The sequence below is a fragment of the Manacus candei genome, unplaced genomic scaffold (assembly GCF_025592945.1).
Source record: "Manacus candei isolate 608988 ecotype Guabito, Panama unplaced genomic scaffold, ASM2559294v1 h1tg000023l, whole genome shotgun sequence".
In the NCBI taxonomy this organism is placed as follows: domain Eukaryota; kingdom Metazoa; phylum Chordata; class Aves; order Passeriformes; family Pipridae; genus Manacus; species Manacus candei.
In genome coordinates this window covers 23,622,218-23,636,075 of record NW_026138071.1, presented here as the reverse complement: position 1 = coordinate 23,636,075, position 13,858 = coordinate 23,622,218, and the positions used below count along the sequence as shown (strand labels likewise).

General features: G+C 44.6%; 2 protein-coding genes across 4 annotated transcripts in view; one reads left to right on the top strand and one right to left on the bottom strand.

The window, feature by feature from the left end:
* Positions 1-9,860, top strand: part of UBE2F (ubiquitin conjugating enzyme E2 F (putative)) — a 66,016-nt gene extending 56,156 nt beyond the window's left edge. For 2 of the 3 annotated variants that reach the window (XM_051786806.1, XM_051786805.1), the window contains one exon: positions 7,719-9,860. In XM_051786806.1, coding sequence (XP_051642766.1) covers positions 7,719-7,769 — 51 coding nt within the window. In that variant the 3' untranslated portion in view covers positions 7,770-9,860. The remainder of the gene's footprint in view (positions 1-7,718) is intronic. The other variant, XR_007904407.1, reaches the window with a different exon arrangement.
* An 844-nt stretch (positions 9,861-10,704) lies between these two features.
* LOC127471243 (RNA-binding protein 44-like) overlaps positions 10,705-13,858 on the bottom strand; it is a 36,482-nt gene continuing 33,328 nt past the window's right edge. Inside the window, exon 16 of the mRNA XM_051787988.1 lies at positions 10,705-11,727. Within this exon, the coding sequence (XP_051643948.1) occupies positions 11,472-11,727 (256 nt within the window). The 3' untranslated portion in view covers positions 10,705-11,471. The remainder of the gene's footprint in view (positions 11,728-13,858) is intronic.

Genomic DNA, 13,858 nt, shown 5'->3' with positions numbered 1-13,858 from the left:
CCAGTCCAAAAACATCTTTTCATAACAATTCTCCCTGTGAGTCATTACATTTATTTATCTCCGTATTTATCGCAGTAAATCCTTCACTTCCTCTGCACCCCCAACCACCCTGTTTGGTGTTTGTTGTTCTCACTGAAACTGAGGCAGCCACAGTAGAATACATATTTGTTTTTCTGCAATATTCCTGCATTTACAGAACTGCACTGGGGTTTTTCTTGGATTGCCTCCTCATTTTATGTTCCGTGTCCTTGTTACAGCCTTTGAGGCCTCTTCCCAGTGAGCAAAAAGTACATTAAGCAGCGTGTGCAAATGAGCAACAGCACAGCTGCTAATTGTGCTAACAGATGTAAATACGAAAAACATTATTTTTCTAATGCTACAAGTATTCATAGAAACTATTACCCATCTTCCATAACACTTTGATTGTGGATGGAGCCTCTCTCAGGTTCAGCAAAGTTGATTAAGCTTTTGCAGATGGTTTGATTTGCTGAGGTAATGGTAGAAATGTGGGAGAAATGCAGATGTTTTAAAGCTTTTGTTTTAGGTGCTTTAGGCAACTAAGTGACTTAAAAGGAAAGCTTTTGCTTTGCATCCTTTAGAGACATTCATGACTCTTGAACAGGAACATACGGGAGAGTTGCTGAATGCCAACAAGGAGTCTGAACTCTTGGAGCTGAGTTCCCCCTGTGCCTCACCTGCCTGGTCAGGTTTGTTTGAACATCATTTGCCTTGAGTAGAGTATGACTTGCAAAAACCCTCTGACCAGACCCAGGCAGCTCCTATTTCCTCTGTGCTTGTAATTTATCCATTAAGATCTCAGATCCCAAGGACATAACGTCTCTTGGGAATGAGTGGCGTCCTCCTGTGTGGAAGTGCATTTGCCGCTCAGAGAAGGTTAACGTCAGTGTAATTGGGATAATTCAGGTAATTTTCTTGAAGGGCTTTTCTATAACTCTTTCCAACTGACAAAGTGGCCAGTGTGCCTGGCACCAGCCTTGGGAGCCTTGGACGAGACCAGCTCCTGACATGAGGCACTGAGTGACCAAGCAGTCTCTGTGCCCCCTGGCTTAACTCTGGGGAGGTTTTCTTTGTTTTCAGCAACATGGGCAGGCAAAATCAGAAATGGTAACAAGGAATCAGTCAGTCCTGGCAAATCCTGAGCCATTTGGCACCGCGGCCGTAGGACCAGACTACTCACAAAGTCTCCACCGTCTGCTTCCAGCCAAGCTGCTCCAAAAGCCAAAGGGTGGATTTGGCAGGACTCAGGACCTACGTCAGATTTGATCCAGGGAACAATTTTTCTTTGGGAAGCTGCATTGCCCTCCTCATCTGGCTCCATTCCCTCGCCTTTGCACAAACAGGATTTAGATGTCGTTATCCCTGGCTACCACAGCAGCATTCACACTCTGCCTCCCTTTCCTCTTCCAGTAACTTCAGAGAGTGCTTTTCTTCCTTTGTCTTTGCTCCACTGGGAGACAACTGGAAGTTTGTGGAGGCATGATGGAAGTGGTTCCTATAGGAGATGTGAAATCTCAAACAGCCTTGCTGCTCCATGTTCAGCATGCTAATGCTTTGCTCTGTCTTTGCAGCACACCTTCAACTTCCCTGTGTCCTGGCAGGCAGGTCACTGCTCTCCACATCAGTTCTGTAACCTACCTCTGCGTAAAGGTGTTTTTCAGAAAAAAGGTCCAAAACTTAGTGTTTCTCTTCTTCCTCACAATGCTGCTCTTTTCCAAATTGCTGCAGTGGTGTGATTTGTATTTGGTTGTTGTTTTTTTACCCCTTGGAGTAAAAAGTCACCATTTTTTCCTTTTAGAACTTAGCTGCTAAGAAATCTACTGAAGCATTTTCTCACCATTTTGCAAAACGATAATTGCTTGATGTCTAGAAACAATTATAAAATCTGAAGCAGAGATCACAGGCCATGAAAATTGATGTAGCTTTGATTGCACCTGCTAAGCACAGGAGCTTGTGGGAGAGACATCTCTATAAGTTTTTCACCCCCCACTCTTCTCTTTCTTCATAGAACTAAAATTTAATTACAGAGCTTGGAAAAATCTTCAGATCATGTAGAGACTGAGCTAAATAAAACAATGACAGGGAAATGAGAGCAAGGCAGGAATATGAATTGAAAAAACACCTCACACTTGAGATTTTTGTATTACTCAAAAGTTTTATTCAGCTCCTTTTTAAATGGGAGGGGACGTGTGGGAGCTGATGGGTGTGAATACTGATTTCCTGCAAAGTGGAAAAGAAAGAAAAGGTGGATTTAAATATAATTTATAGGGCTAATGGGTAAATCTAACTGGTTATTATATCTTCCTCCTTAAGCTTTGGCTGAGCTGAGTAATGTTGGTTTAGTGGTGCTCAGAAGACCTCTTTCCTAAAAACTTTGAGGAAAACTACAAGGTCCTGGCAGAAGTTGTTTGGAATTTAACCTTGGTGAGAAATGTTGGATTCCAATGGTGTTCTGTTAAAGTAGTGCTTTTTTAATTATTATTGTTTTCTTTAACACAAAAGAGGGAAGGGCAGCAGCAATTGATTATTTTTATGATCTTTTTCTGTTTCCATTTGAATTTTACAGGATTGTAGATCTAAAGGATGTGAATCTGCTTTAGTTTGGTGTAGAGTTTTTTTATTTTGTTTGTTTGTGGGATTTTTCTTCGGTTTCATTTTGTTTTATTTTTATTATTATTACTACTATTTTTGGGTAATTCTTACATATACATTCATTTTAAATAAATAAAAAAAAAAGATTCCCAAGAGAAAGTTTCCATTACAACTTTTCCAGACTTCTCTGGTAGCTGTCACAGAAGTATTGTGTTTGTTTTGGATTACTGAGCAGATCTTCTTTGGATTAGAAATAAAAGCTTAAATAAAACATTAGCAGTTAATCAGTATAACTTAGTGCAATATAAACAGTTGAAAAGATAAAGGCTTTTCTCTCAGAGCTGCCAAATCAGGTCAAACCCCAGTTTTTGAAACAGCAACTCATTCTTGAGTGTGTGCTTCCATGTGCTTCTAGAAATGGCAGGATGTAATTCTCTTCTGGGATTTGGGGCTCTACAGATCCTCTCCCAAGTGCTCTTCAGTAGAATCACAGAGTGATTTGGGTTGGGATGGACCTTAAAGTTCATCTCCTTTCAACCCCCTGCCATGGGCAGGGACACCTTCCACTAGACCAGGTTGCTCCAAGCCCTGTCCAACCTGGCCTTGGACACTTCCAGAGATGGGGCAGCCACAGTTGCTCTGGGCAACCTGTGCCAGGGCCTCACCACCCTCACAACCAAGAATTTCTTCCTAATACCTCATCTAACCCTGCTCTCTGTCAGTTTAAAACCATTGCTCCTTGTCCTGTTTATTATATATATTTGGTATTTGCTTAAAGGTTATTTACTAAACCTCTTTGTTGAAATACAAAGGACAATTTCTGTGGGATATGTTTTAGCTTTACAGTCTCTGCTGGAGCCAGTTCTCAGCTCAGAAATATGCCATGATTTATATTTCATATTCTTCCTCCACTGATGATTTTTGAGTTTCCCTTTGATTGATTGTCCCCATCTGATTTTCATCAACTGAAGCAAGGATTTGGCCAGCATTACTCATGTAGCAAATACTTCCCACAGGGTATTGATGTACTGCTGTGTTCTCCCTCTCACCTCTCACAGCTCAGGGTGCTGCAGAGCTGCTTTGGGTCTGGTCCAAACCAGACCTGTTTGGAACAGGTCCTGTTCTGTTTCTGTGCTGTCCTGGGGTGGCCATCATTCTGAGGGGTTTGTTTCCCATCCTGCCCACGAGGCCAGTGTCTAATTTCTGTCCCCAAATCCCAGGGCTGTGTTGCACAGAGGAGATCTGGCTCAGGCACATACCTCTCCACCCCTAAGGCAGTGTGGCAGGTATTGCTCCCAGACAGAAACCCAAGCCTCATTCCTCCTTGGCACATCTCCAGAGAACCCAAGGGCAGCTTTATCCTCCCTTACAGTACAGTGAGATTGATGAAGGGCAAATGCTGGTAGTTTAAAATTAGATTTCCCCTTTGAAAAGCTCCTCCATGTGGTGTTTCCAGGACTCACCAATGGTCTGTGTCAGAGTTTAATGACTGGCTGAGTCGTTTCTGGTGAAGTTTCATGTGTTCCACCATCAGTGCTTCTGTTCTACAGGGACAGTCAGCCCTCTCCCGTTCATCAGTATTTGGTCTGATGGCTCTGATGGCTCTGATGGCATGGGAAACTACTTGGTGTAGAGGCAGGCAGCTGTGCCTCCAGCCAGGCTAGCAGTGGGATGTGATCCAGGTCCAGAGGGATGTGGCAGGAGCCCCACTGAGCAAAGCGACCACCGCCTCAGCCGTGGTCAGTGAGGGTCAAGAGTCATGTCAGTGACCATTTCTGCTCAGGGTCTGGCAGGAGCAGAAATGGCCACTGACAAGAGCTGCTTTGATGGGGGGGAGTTCCAGCAGCAAACTTCCTGACTCTTCTCCCTCTCACCATCAGACCACAGGACTTTATGCTTTTCTCATCTGTCTTGGCATCAAAGGATGCTTGGGCTCCAGGGCACTAATGCAGAGCCGGGCTTGGGTACAGTTCCTTGGAGTCTCCCACAGGACACAAACTCCATTCAAGGAGGAGGATTTGTTTTTTTCATAAGAGCAGATATTTCGGGCAACCTGCCTTCTAGCCTGTCTTTCTAGTGGTCCTACACTTAGGATCTGCCCTTGAAGGGATGAGTCCTTTTTCTTTCCCTGAGCATTCCTAGCAGGATTTTGTATGCACCTCTTTATAATGCAAGATATGTGCTGCTTTGATTAATTTTTTTGCATTTGATTATTCAGTGCTGCACATAAACAGATGTGCACAGAGAGAAGTGCTCCCTATTAATCAGGAGCTGCTGAGCCATATGGCACGTGAAGATGGAGTGTCAGCTCTGGGATGAGCACCTTCTGTTCAGCAGCCAGGTTCACATCCAGGGATTACTGTGTTAATATATTCCTGCCAACACTAGATCCTTCATCCCAGGCTGCCTGAGTGACAGCATGGACTTCTGGAGCCTTCCTCCTTTACTGAGGTCTTGTGTTCGTTAAATCACTGCTGAGAGCCCCTCTTCATGTTTACTAACCTCATAAAGGTACAGATGAAAAAGCAGAGGGTGCTGAGCTGTTTGCACTGCTCTCAGATACTGCACACAGAGGAAGGTGCAGTTGGCCCTGTTGCATGTCCAGTGGTATTTCTTATTCTTGTTCCCAATTTCTTTTAGTGACCCATCTCTTGGAGAGACACAAGAGTAGGAAATAACATACAGTAAGCCCTCAGTTAATTAATTAAGTTTCCACAACACTGGGAATTGTAACTGCAAGTGTTAGAGACCCTGGATGGTTGTAAAACGAGGAAAAAACTACTAGGAAGTGTCACTATTTTGATTATTGAAAAAAATCAATGTTATTCCCAAGGTGGATCTTACTGCCTTTATGGCTGGCACTCTGATATTTAGCTCTGTACCCCAGTAATGAATAGATTCACAGAATGGTTTGGATTGGAAAGGACCTTAAAGCTCATCCAGTCCCACCCCCTGCCATGGGCAGAGACACCTTCCACCAGCCCAAGTTGCTCCAAGCCCAGTCCAACCTGGCCATGGACACTTCCAGGGATGGGACAGGCACAGCTTCTCTGGGCAACCTGTGCCAGGGCAAGAATTTCTTCCTAATATCCAACCTAAATCTACCCTCTTCCAACTTAAAGCCAGTAAGCTATTGAGGAGTCCAAAAGGTTTCATCTGTCAGGTGCAGTGTTGTGACCAACATGCTCCAATGTTGAGTGCCCCAGACCAGGCTGACAGCAGGCACAAATAACCAGTAAATGAGTGTTCCTGCATTGTTTACCATGATGAGTTAGTTTGTATCCACAATGTACCACAATGTTAGTGGTAGTCCACAATGTACCAGAGCTGAAAACAAATTTAAAAGGTCAATTTTCTTTTTGTTTGGGTGGTATTTTAACAGACTCGAGGTACATAGAGGTGGTTCTTGCCTGGGGCAGCCAGACATCTGTGACACTTTAATGTGATACTCAGCTATCGTAACTTTTATCTATAGCTTGAAATTGCCTGGTATTAGAAATTTCATTTAAAATGAAGATGGTATTAGCTCTGTAGTGTTAGGTTTTTAATGCACTTAACAGTTGTACAAGCGTGGAAATATGTGTGCTTGCAGCATAAAGAGTGTAAAAGTCACTACACAGAATATTGCCTTTGGTAGGTGCCATATTGTGCCAAAATAGGTGCTCCTTTCTCCTAAGAAGAGCAGGCAGCCTGTCCCTAAGGAGGAAAGGGATTTCTGCAGCCCTGGCTTCTATCAGCAGTCAGTGCTTGCAGGGCTGCTCACCACACCTAGAGCTCTTGGTGCCAAGGTGTCAGGCATCTCCAGGTGATTTCTTCTCACTTCTGCTCTCTGCATTTATTTCTGCCAAAGCTCAGATCCATAACTCTCCTGAGAAGAGCCTTTAGCAGAGGGGGTTTTTCCCCTAAACTGCATTTATATTTTTGATACAATATTTTTGGCCTTAAACTGCATTTTAAACTTCTTTGAGATTCAGAGCACTTTGCATATAGTTCATGGGAATCTCTGCGATGCACTGTATCAGCTGGCAATTGAAATTGTGAACAGCTTTTCTGGTGGATCATAGTTCTTTGATCCTGTGATTTGGGACTTTAACCATAGGATAAACTATCTTTTCACTGGTAGAAAAACTCAGTGGCTGAAAACCAAACTGCCATAAAGGGAACTGACATGTAGGTGTTTGAAGCGTGGTGTTGGAGCCAAGGAAGTATAGATGCATTCCAAGGCTTATTAAGGCAAAAAGGCCATATTACTGCTTTGTCCTGGTGTTATGTGCAGTTCTTTGCTGAGTGATCTGTACCAGAACAGTTTGTGTTCAAAGAGTGTCATTTTACATGTCAGCAAACCTGGAGCTGAGAAGTGACACTGAAGCAGGACCATGCCTTGTGATTCCACAGGTTTGTGCCCTTTTTAGTAAAAGCAGAGCCTTGGCTCTGCTCACCAGGCAGCTCCAGCACACCAGGACAGTGTTCAAAACCTCTTAATCTGTTGCATACATTGGTTTTTTTAGGTTTTTTTTAAACAGATGTGAGTGCATAAATTTCCCAGGTTTTCCTGCTTTATATTCTAGCAGCACACAAAATGGGGAACTGAAAACAAAGCAAAATGCACTTTGCTGTGAAAGCCCCACTTGACTCTGGAGCACGGGTGCCTCAGTGTGTTTGGGTGGAACATACTTAATACGAGGTTGTAGGCACAGAAGGCAAGGTTCAGGCTCGGAATAACATACCAGGAATGTGGCATCGGCCTGACATCCCAGTTTGGACAGGGATCACATCATGCCAGAATTTCTCATGCTCGGCATCTCTGTGCTTTATGAAGTACCAGAACTGTGTGTTTTCCCCTGGATACAGAGGTTATAGAACAGTCAGACTCTGTTTCCATGGGAAACTCTTTGCCCAGTGCATTCCCCAGAGGATCCCTGTCAGAACGTGGACACCTGTTAGCAAGGACTGGACCGTCAGAACCTGGGTCTCTGGGAGAGCAGTGGGCCTTTCCCTTGGCGGCAGTTTCACCCTACCAGTGCCAGTGTGGGAATGCACCCGTGCACAGTCCCACAGGAATCCATCTCTGCTGTGCTCGGGGTAACTGTGCCTGTGCTTCCCTCTAGGAGGACTTTCGGAATAAAGTTGAAGATTACATTAAGCGCTACGCGAGATGATGAAGGGAGAAGGATGGCAGGACCATGGCTTCCACACTAGAGTTGTCCTTAACTTCAACAACAACAATAAACCAGCCCGGATTGTACTAGTCCTGTGTCCATGTTGTACTGAAGAAGAAAAACTAACTTCATAACCTGTCCATGTTCAAAGGAGAGTTCAGCATAAATACAGCAAGAAATTGTGTCTGTTGGTTGAAAAAGTTGTTTGCTTCCTTTTAAAAAATGTTTACTCTTCTGAACTGTACTGTATATCCTGTTGATGAGATATGCTTGAGAAGTTAAAGAAATCACTATTGAAATTGTAATTACACTTTTTTTTTTTTAACTCTTGCCTAGTCTGGAGGGGGGAAGGAAAACAAACCCAAACAGAAAAGGTGGCGTGTTTTTGGAACACTCGGAGTTGGCAATAAATGGTCTCCTGTGAACCAAATCACAAAACTGTTGCCTTCGATGAGCAGAAACAATATGAGCTTTTCCCAGGAGTCACTCAGCTGAGGCTTAGAGCTTGCCAGAATGCAAGTGCAAAATGAGATTCTACTTCTGGTATTGAAATTCTCAATGCTATTTAATGTAAGTATGTTTTTGTCACAGTTTGGAATTTTTACATTATTAATTTCAACCCCTGTTTGGGCTACAGTATTTTTTTTTGTTTCTATTCATTGTGTGAAGTAGTTAAAAGAAATACAGGCTAATGGGTAACTTAAGTAAATGTTTAGTATTAGTAAAAATTACATATATATTATATATTTCTGTAAAAATTTAATGGAAGGGAGATTTTTTTTTTTAAGAAATCTACCTTTGGCTTTCTGATCTGGATGTGGTGAGGGAGCATGAGATGCTGTTTGATCTGACAACAGTAAATTCAGGCACCATTACCTGGAGAACATCTAATTGTGTTCTCCAGACTCCTGCACTGGAAGGGAATGATGGAGCTGGGACCCATAATACACCACACCCCATCCGTGCACGCTTGGCTTTCTCAGTGACTGGAAAGGATGTTGATGCTGTAATTGCCTTTTCTGTGAGGAGCTGTGTGGCAGACACAGTGTGTGTGAGCAGGGAGCCTGCAGGAGAGAATAGCATGTACCTCAGGAATCACTTCAGTCCGTGTGCCAGAGCTCCCTGGGCATCGTCCGGGATTGAGATCACGCAGAGGGAGGTGATGGAACCGACTCGAGCTTTTATAAACCATAGAAATAAATGTTTGTGTGGTTTTTTACAGAGCAGGTGTGTGTGTGTGACACTTGGACATCGACTGTTGGGTTTTACCCCCTTCATTCTTTCCTGCTGTTCCTCTGCAGACGCTGAAAGAAATCAAAATAATCTCCGTTGTGAGAGATGGTGGCAGAGCTGGGGTGCAAACTGTAAGCACAGTACAACTTTTCATGTTTTAAGTTTTCCCTGTGCCTTTTCCCTTACAGCTCCACAGGCTCCTGTAGCTGTTACTGGAGGTCTGGGAAAGCAGGGAGATGAAATGCAGGGATTGGGATGCAGGAGAGCTTCGCCTGAGGATAATAGTGCCACCCTGTCTGTTCACAGTGAAACATGGATTAGCCTATTATTTTAAGCAGGCAACTGCAGTGAGAGATCTTTGCTGCCCAAACAGAAATGTCAGGGAAGGTAAGAAGTAAAACACTCACAAAAATAGAAAGGTTGGGAAATACATCCAGAAATACATCAGAAGAATTCTCTTGTTTTTGAGCTGAAAACTCTGAACCAGTTTTCTGTAATGAAGATGAGTAATCCTTGCTGTAGTGGCACCCTGGTAGTGTTATCACCTTCCATCTTTCAGGAAAAGGGGTCAAACTGCCCATTTCTTGGGCTGTCATCCATGCCTAGCTCCCAACTTGTCCCGGGAAGCCGCTGCAGATGCGCCAGGGCAGAGCAACTCCAGGGTGCTGCTCCAGGAGCCAGGAAAGCTGTGCCAGGGTGGGCAGCAGGTTTGGGGTATCAGAGAATAGAGCTAGAGCTACAGCTCTCAAAGCCCATCCCCAACTCCAGAACAATCCTGCTGTTAAAATCCTTCCCTGTGTTTTTGCTTGCCTGGAGGAGATGAGCAGAATAATAAAGTTTGGACACTGTTAAATACTATTAGAGTAAGGTGTTTTGTGCATTGTGCCTTCTAGCCTGTCCTTCTAGTGGTCCTACACTTAGAATCTTTTCTTTGAAGGAATGTTAAGAGTCCTCCTTTCCCTGAGCAGGAAGACCTGAGCATTGATTTGTGCCTATGCAGGATGCACAAGGCCAGGAAACTGTTACACCTCATCCTCATCCTACAAGAGCCCATCACCTCACCATCCAGGAAAATAAACTGAATTAATTTTTCCTGAACACAAGGAGCTGGGGGGGAGTGTTATAAATTTATAAATATATGTGTATTTATATGTATTTCTGTGTATATTGGTAGAATCATAGACTGCTTTGGGTTAGAAGGCTGGGTGGGTTAGGCAGAGGGCTGTGTGTCCCACTGCCTGGCTTGTCCATTTGGGAGGGCTTTTTGGGAAATGTGAGAGCCAGTGGTAAATAGCAGTTGGGTCTCCCCAGGGAACCCCGAGCCAGCAAGGTACTGAAGGGGTCTGGGGTGGTCTAGACCTGTTGGGGATGGTGGAGACCAGTGGTAGGGTTGGGGGTCCCACCCCATCCCAGGTGCTGCCCAGTCTCCCACTAAGGTATGTGACTCTACTCCTGGATGCTGCCAAAGGGGTGGACCCCTGACCTGCCCACCCACACCCAGGAACCCCCCTCTAGGGATCCCCAGGGACCCTGCTGGCTCAGGGACAGCCCTTCCATCCCCCTCCCTGGGCCCCCCTGTGCTACCCAGTGTCCACGGGGTGGGGATCAACACTTGGGGTGGCCTCTGGGCATTAAGGGGGGGCCTTTGACTTCAGCCTTCACAGAAGGGGTTTGAGCTGAGGACTTGCACCAGAGACAGGCACCTGGTTTATGTAGGTATTTATTTATTTAGATAGGAAAAGCACCTTATTCCCATTCCTCATTAGCCCCCCGGGGCATTGCCACGGTCACCACCAGTGCCACCAGCTCCCAGTGCCAACTTTCACCACTGCCTGTCATCCAGGCAAAACCCACCCTGTGCAGGCCTTGTCCTTGGGCTGGGGACTGGGGGAAAAGGTGCCTTTCCAAGTGTGCTGAACAAAAAAAAAAGGGACAAAAAGAGGAAGCCGTGGAGGTTTCTCTGTGCCCAGACCTGGCGGCCTCGCGGTCACATGTCGATGCTGCGCCGGCACTGCGGGAACAGTAGGATTTCAACTCCCCACACCCCCTTTCCTTGTACTTTTTTTTTTTTCCCTTTAAAAATTCTTCTCTCTTGGCACACGATGCCGGGGGTTGCCAGGGAGGAAGCAGTTGGGAAAGGCGGAGCAGAGCAGTGCTGATGCCTGGGGTGAGTGGTGCTCCCCGGTATCCCAGGAGGACTCCCAGCTGCCTGGGCAGTCCATGACAGCCTCCCTGGCCCCCAGAATCCCATTTTGCCCAACAACCCTGTCTTAAATGATGCATTCATTGGGAAACCGCCGGGGGTGTGGCACAGAGGGTACTGGTGAAGAGGAGCAGTGGTGATGCTGTCTCTGCTTCCAGCGCTTGGTACCCTCCGTGATGCTCCTCTGCCAGGGTCTTCCCAAAAAACCAGGCACGTTCCAGGGGAGATCCCCCCGTCCCTCCCCTGGGCTGGCCGCGGGGCGTTCCCTACACGATGCCCTCGCTGCGTTTGCTCCTCCACACCACCAGCGCGGTCATGAGCAGGGTGACGAGCACGGGCAGCAGGATGAAGGGGCACAGGACGGCATTGGGGGGGTCGTGCAGCGCCCGCCCGGACGGGGAGCAGTTCCTGAAGTACTGTCTGTGCACGGCCACGAAGAACTCGTCCACCTGCCGGTTGGGCCAGTAGCAGTCGAGCCTCTCGGCGATCAGCACCGTGCAGTTGGTCAGCTCCCCGTACGTGCTGCAACACAGGCAAGGGCACCGCCTGGCACCGGGGGGGCACCGGGGACCAGCACCCGGACACAGGCACACCACCTCCCCACACACAGCCAAAAATATTGTATACATCATATATAATATTATATAGCATTAAATATATCATTTACAGATAATATGTAGTACATAATATATATTATCTATTATCCATTATATAATGTTTATATTATTATATAATAATAATCTTATTAATATTCAATAATATATTACTGTGTTATAGTATAATATACATAATATATAATATTCATATTATCGTTATATTTTGTATTATATTTTATTTATATTATATATTATATAACATATATGCTATTATACATTATATATTATGTGCTATATATATGTTATATAATAATGATTATAATAATTACATATATAGACAATATATTTCATTATTTACGTTACATATAATGTATAATATAAAATTATGCAATACATAATATACACTATATAATTTGAATATAAAATATGTAATAAAATGTATATACTATTTAATTTATAATGCATAACATATAAAAGCCATATAATATATAATATATATGATATATAAAATATATCTTTGTGCAACATATTATACACTTTCTATGACAAAGGTGTGATATTTGAGATTGTATTTGAGTTATTACTTATTAAATTTTTTAGCTATTTTTGTTGAGGTTGTAGCTAGATAGACATATCTGGCCCTATAAAAATATTTTGGTTTTTTTTTTTTTAATTTATATAACCTGTATAAAACTATATGGGTTTTTTTATTTTTTTTTTTAGCTAGTGTTATAAAGATATATGGGGTTTTTTTTACATTCTAGTTAGATTTTGCTACTTTGGTGGCACTTCTGAGTGCCCACCCACAGCCAAAAGCAGAAGTGGTTTTCATTTACAGAAAGACATGAAAACAGAAATAATATTTACAGAAATAACAGGTTTGGGGTGGTTTTGTTTGGTTTGTGGTAATTTTTATGGGATTTCATGGCTGAACCAGTGCTATTAGAAAATACAGGATGGACCCAGATTTTAAGCAAAGACCTTCAGGAAACCCATGCCAGCTTGTCTGGCTGCTGGCCTTTGGAGCACCATCCTCCAGCTTGTGCAGATTCAACCAAAGGGGGACAGAAGTAATTACATCAAATCTACTTAAAATTCTCCTTCTAATTGCCTAAAAATTAGGAGATTGCATAGGAACCAGCTGCCTGCTTTGAAGCTGTGCAGGACCACAACCCATCCCACCTTTATGGCCAGCAAGTCCATTTTTCCTTTTTTTTTTTCCTTTTAAACATTTAGAAAACCAGGAGCAGCCTTGAACCAGAGGCACTGTCCCTGTGCTGGGCCATCCAGCCATCCTCCAGAAGGACAAGTATTACAGTGCCTTTCAAACCCTCCCTGCTTTAAAACTGGCTATGCATAAAAATACTTAATTTTTTCCCCCATCCCAATTAGTCACATCTAATCCGAGAGAAGCAAAGCAAACCAAACCCCGGCTCACCAATTAAAAACCCGCCTGGGGGAAGAAATATTTTATAAGCAGCTTCCCAGCCAGTCTCCACAGCTGCTGTGCAGCTCCTCAGCCTGGTTTCGGGGCAGGCTGTGCCAACGGGCACACGGCAACACCACTGGGAGCCCCTGCCGAGCCCGGTGATTTAATTAATGGGGTGCCTGCAGCTGCTAAAAGCAGGTTCTGCTCAGCATCCCAATGTGCAAAATTACCATTTCCCGTTCATCAGCATCCTTAGGAGATCTCGGGAGCCAAAGCATCTTCAGGAACCAGAGGGACAGTGTTAACAGAGAGGCGAATAAAAGCTATTTTTAAAGCTGAAGGGCCATACAGCAGCTGGCTGAGCCCTTCCCCGGCTCCGACCGACCGTGCTTCCGTGGAGATAAATAGCTGCTCCCATCATTAGACGTGAAGACATTCAGGGAACCAAAGCCAAATGGTGCCAGCAATGAAAGGACAAATTGTAATTGCCCTCTGCACGGAGGCAGCAGCCGAATTGCAGCGCTCAGCCGGCTCCGTACACAAGGACGGAGCTGAGGAGAAGAGCTGAGCAGCTCCAGCCCCACGAGCAGCACTGGGAGGGGGCTGTGGGGCTACAAGTGCCTGTCCT